Genomic DNA, 4104 nt, shown 5'->3' with positions numbered 1-4104 from the left:
ATAAACTTTAAAGACATAAATATTTTATTTTTCTAAGCATATTTATAACAATGCTACACTGAAATATGATTTGCAACATTTCTTAAAACTTTTTTGAAGAGTATATGTATCACTACTAAAAAATTTGTTATTACAGATGGATATTTTCGACGGATTTTATCCCACGGAAATACAGACGGAATTTCAGATGGATTTTTTTGTCGGAAAACAAAAAAATGAATTAGTATAAATTACAGAGGGAAAACAGAATCTGTCGATAATTCTGCCGATAAAATTAATTTTTTTCGTAAAAAATAATTACAGACGAAAAATCCGTCTATAATTAAATGAACAAAAATACTGCATTTTATTAAATTATTACAGACAGAAAATTCCGTCTGTAATTTAAAATTTTTCGTCGGAAAATTTTAATTTAAACCCAGCTTCATCGCAACCCTATCGAGATCTCTTCTTTTTCTTCCTTCCTTCTCTCTTTCTCTCTCTCTTCTTTCACACCCTAAAACCCTAACTAACCACAATTTCTCTCAGAAATGGTGTTTCACCATCGCAGAAAATTCATGCCAGAAATCTGCAAGTCCTTCTGCCACGTGGAGCAGAATTGTTCTTGAAACTGTGATGATTACGTCAAAATCTGCATCACCAACCCCCAATACTACTATTATTCCCAACCACCGCCACCGCCACCGCCACCGATTCAACCGTCTCTTTCACTTCTTCCGACCCCATTCCCATTACTCCCAACAACATTCAATTACGTACTCCTTCTCTTTCCATTTTTCACTTTCCCTCCTTCTTCTAATCTCTTCCAATTTTGATTCTAAAAACCTGACTCTATTACGCGCTTATCAAATTAGTTTCCGAGTTTGATTATATAATCCAGATCGTGATCCGACGGAGATTCTTGATTCTGCAACGAAGCGGAATCTCTTTTGTTTCGATTTTTAGGTGAGTGAGTTAATGTAGCTTAGCTTAGCTTAGCTTAGTTTTCGATTTTCATCCATTGTTTTGGTTTCATTTGTTTATGTCGGAGTACAGCTGGATTTTGACTTGGTTTTTTAATTCTTAGTGTAATTTGTGCAAAATTGTAATTGTGGTAACGGTGATGAACAGATATTTTAGTGATTTTTTTTAGTTCTTTTAAGTTCTGATTATTTGTATGTACTATGTAGTAATGAAAAGTTAAATTATGGAGGAAAATTTTGATGTGAAAATGTTTTTTAGGTCAGAAAATTGGGTGTGTGTGAACTGTGAAGTCTGATTCCAATTTCATAGCAAAATGGGGGTTATGTCTAGGCGGGTTATGCCTGCTTGTGGTAATCTATGTTGTGTTGTTTGTCCTGCTATAAGGGCGAGCTCAAGGCAACCTGTGAAATGATACAAGAAGTTGCTAGCGGATATTTTCCCGCGGAATCAGGTGACATTTTTGGCTCATTTTAATGTTTTTATGCCATTTTCACTTCAGGTACTATGCACCTAAATATTGCTTCTATGATAGGTGATGCCCTGAATTCTTTGAAGAACAGATTGACAGATCCTGCTGGTGTTCTTCAAAGCTGGGATTCCACTCTTGTTAATCCATGTACATGGTTTTATGTTACTTGCAGCAATGATAATAGTGTGATCCGTGTGTAAGTTATACATACATCACTTTTACTTTTACTTTTATAGACATTTGTGTATGCTTTGATTTACCTTGAATTATGACTCCACTAGGCAGCTTCAAAGTCCTAGATGCTTCACATAAAGAACAATAAATCACATATCACAATACATTATAACTTATAACTTCAGGTTCCTTCATTTCTGGCATAATTAGCGCAGCAAAAGCAAGGGAAGCTTTATAAATCAAATGGTTAATACCTAGAAAATGCAGAACTAGCCTTTTGAAAAATCTTCTCTCTATTATTGCTCTGAGACTATTATTTTCTAAGCCTTTAGGTACAGCACATTTGAGATTTGCATTCTCCATGCACCTGGAATTTTTTTTTATAAGGTTTGAAGCAACTAAACATTATTTGTATCCAAAGGACAAAACTTATCATGTTTGCTTTTTTTTTTCTTTTTTCTTTTATTTTATTATTTCTTATCTGTATACTTGGATTTTGGCCTCTACTATGGAGGGATAGATAAGGTGCACTCAGGTGAGTTTCTGTATACTACTACACCACCATATATAGTAATTAATTATACAATTCGACCATACCACCTGTCACTGGTATTATTGTGGAGCGTGGCCAAGTTTTTTAGTACTTATGCATGCAAATTTTTCCAAAACATATGGCAATTGGCAGTAGGCTCTCCATTAATGCTCATCATTTTTCTTGAGGAAAATCTAGAATTGAGTTTATATTAAGAATATAACATTTTGTATATATAAAACCTTCTAATTTTTACCACTTTTCTTTCAGATTAGAGAGATTCGCCAGAAATATGATATGGTGACCTACCTGTTGGAGTATATTTACTATCCTGACCAAAGTATGTCTTTTTGGAGTTAAAACTCAACTTATTGCACGTTCATATGCTGTGGAGCATAAGTTCTTTTTATTTTTATATTCTTAAGTTGCACTTCATTTCTTTTCCGATGGTCAAACTCTAATTTATTTGCTGTAACTTTTGGTCTGATGTAGCTTCAAGGACCTGCACCCTTCATTGGATTGGTGTCCGGAAACGGGTTGGACAGTGCCTATGCCCACTGTACGTACTTATAATCCCATAATTTGGCTTATCTTTCTATCTGTAATTATTAATTAATATTCAATACATAGTACGATATTAAAACGTTTGAAATCATTGTATGCATCTCTATGGTTTAAAACGCATGTTGATTCTTGTTTGCAACAACTCACCCGAAAGATCTGTATAAATTTTCATTAACAATGAAAATGATGTGCAAAAATGTGTTCTGTTGGACTTCTAAATTTCCAGTTACTGGAAAAGTAGGAACCTTCCCTCTTTTAAGAAAGAGGCTTTCAACTCTGCAACTCTGTCACCCTAGCTCTTATATTGCCTCTTTGTTTTTCTTCTCTTCTTTCCATGTGTGTCATGTCCAGGTTTACATTGCTATTTAAAAAAAAAAATCCTAATCTTTGCTCAATTAAATTAGCTGTAAGACTAACAACCTTATTGTGATGCTGATTATTTATCCCAAATGTTCCATTTGATTCTATTTCATTATTCTTATCTCATTGTCAATCATAGCAGTAGTTCAAGTGTGAAACTAGCTTATAGTTTTCAACTAAAAAGATTAAATTTTTGTAAAGCAGGGTGAAGTTTAACAGATCAAAGTCTCTCAACATCCTTCCCAAAATTAGACAAAAGATCAGAATGTATCCTGTGTTGCTGCAGGTAACGCTTCATAAAGTCCCCATAGTTTCGGTTAATCATCCTATAGTACTGCTCTAAATTGCCCCTTGCAACCTCCACTCCTCTTTCTTGAACCATCTGTTCCCTCAAAAGCCTCTCACAATGCTCATTTCTTGAACCATCTGTCTCAATTATTGCATATCATGATGAATTGGTGTTACTCTTCTAATATTGTGAAAAACTTATTTTGTACCTGATGAAAGGCTAATATTACCCAATCTATTGTTTTAGATAGAGTCAAGGGAAGAGAACTTAACTGGGAGAAGAGATATGACATTATCATTGGGACAGCTGAAGGATTGGTTTACCTACATGAGAATTCAAAAACTAGGATAATTCAAAGAGATATAAAAATGATTTATATAACCGAACACTTTCTTTGATCACTTTGTTGTCCTTCTTCCAAAATTATTAAAAATGATTTGGACCTGCTTCTGCTGCAATTCAGGTTAATATACAACTAAGAACCAACTAACTAACTACTTCATATTTTTTGGCTCGTTAAGGAATGTTGATTCTGCTCGTGTTTTGATCTCCAGCACCTTAAAGTATGATGATTCAAAGAAATGGTTGGTACTCTTAGCCTTCTGTAATATTGGGTGCTTGGGTAGAACAATCCAAGATATAGTTTTCTTCAATTATCAATCTAAACAACCTGGTTTTAAAGACTTTGGTTCCTTGTTTTTTACTAGATTGGCTTGTTCTTTATATTAATGCTGCAGTTATGCTTACCTCACA

The 4104-nt window shown here is 34.0% G+C and overlaps 1 protein-coding gene across 4 annotated transcripts; it reads left to right on the top strand.

The window, feature by feature from the left end:
• The first annotated feature begins 449 nt into the window (after positions 1-449).
• LOC110275096 (leucine-rich repeat protein 1) lies at positions 450-3830 on the top strand. 4 transcript variants are annotated; one of them, XM_052254661.1, is made up of 6 exons: positions 450-945; positions 1222-1414; positions 1496-1628; positions 2631-2697; positions 3267-3348; positions 3598-3830. In XM_052254661.1, exons 2-5 carry the CDS (start codon positions 1321-1323, stop codon positions 3276-3278), a joined length of 306 nt encoding a protein of 101 aa, XP_052110621.1. In that variant the 5' UTR covers positions 450-945; positions 1222-1320; the 3' UTR covers positions 3279-3348; positions 3598-3830. The 4 variants fall into 4 exon arrangements, with proteins under 4 accessions (XP_052110621.1, XP_052110622.1, XP_052110620.1 ...); XM_052254662.1 differs by lacking the exon at positions 3598-3830 and having other exon boundaries at positions 1348-1414; positions 3264-3448; XM_052254660.1 differs by lacking the exon at positions 3598-3830 and having other exon boundaries at positions 3264-3448.
• The last annotated feature ends 274 nt before the right edge of the window (positions 3831-4104 follow it).

The sequence above is a fragment of the Arachis duranensis genome, chromosome 9 (genome assembly GCF_000817695.3).
Source record: "Arachis duranensis cultivar V14167 chromosome 9, aradu.V14167.gnm2.J7QH, whole genome shotgun sequence".
Lineage (NCBI taxonomy): Eukaryota > Viridiplantae > Streptophyta > Magnoliopsida > Fabales > Fabaceae > Arachis > Arachis duranensis.
The sequence above is the reverse complement of the archived record's forward strand: the minus strand, read 5'-3'. Positions and strand labels throughout refer to the sequence as shown.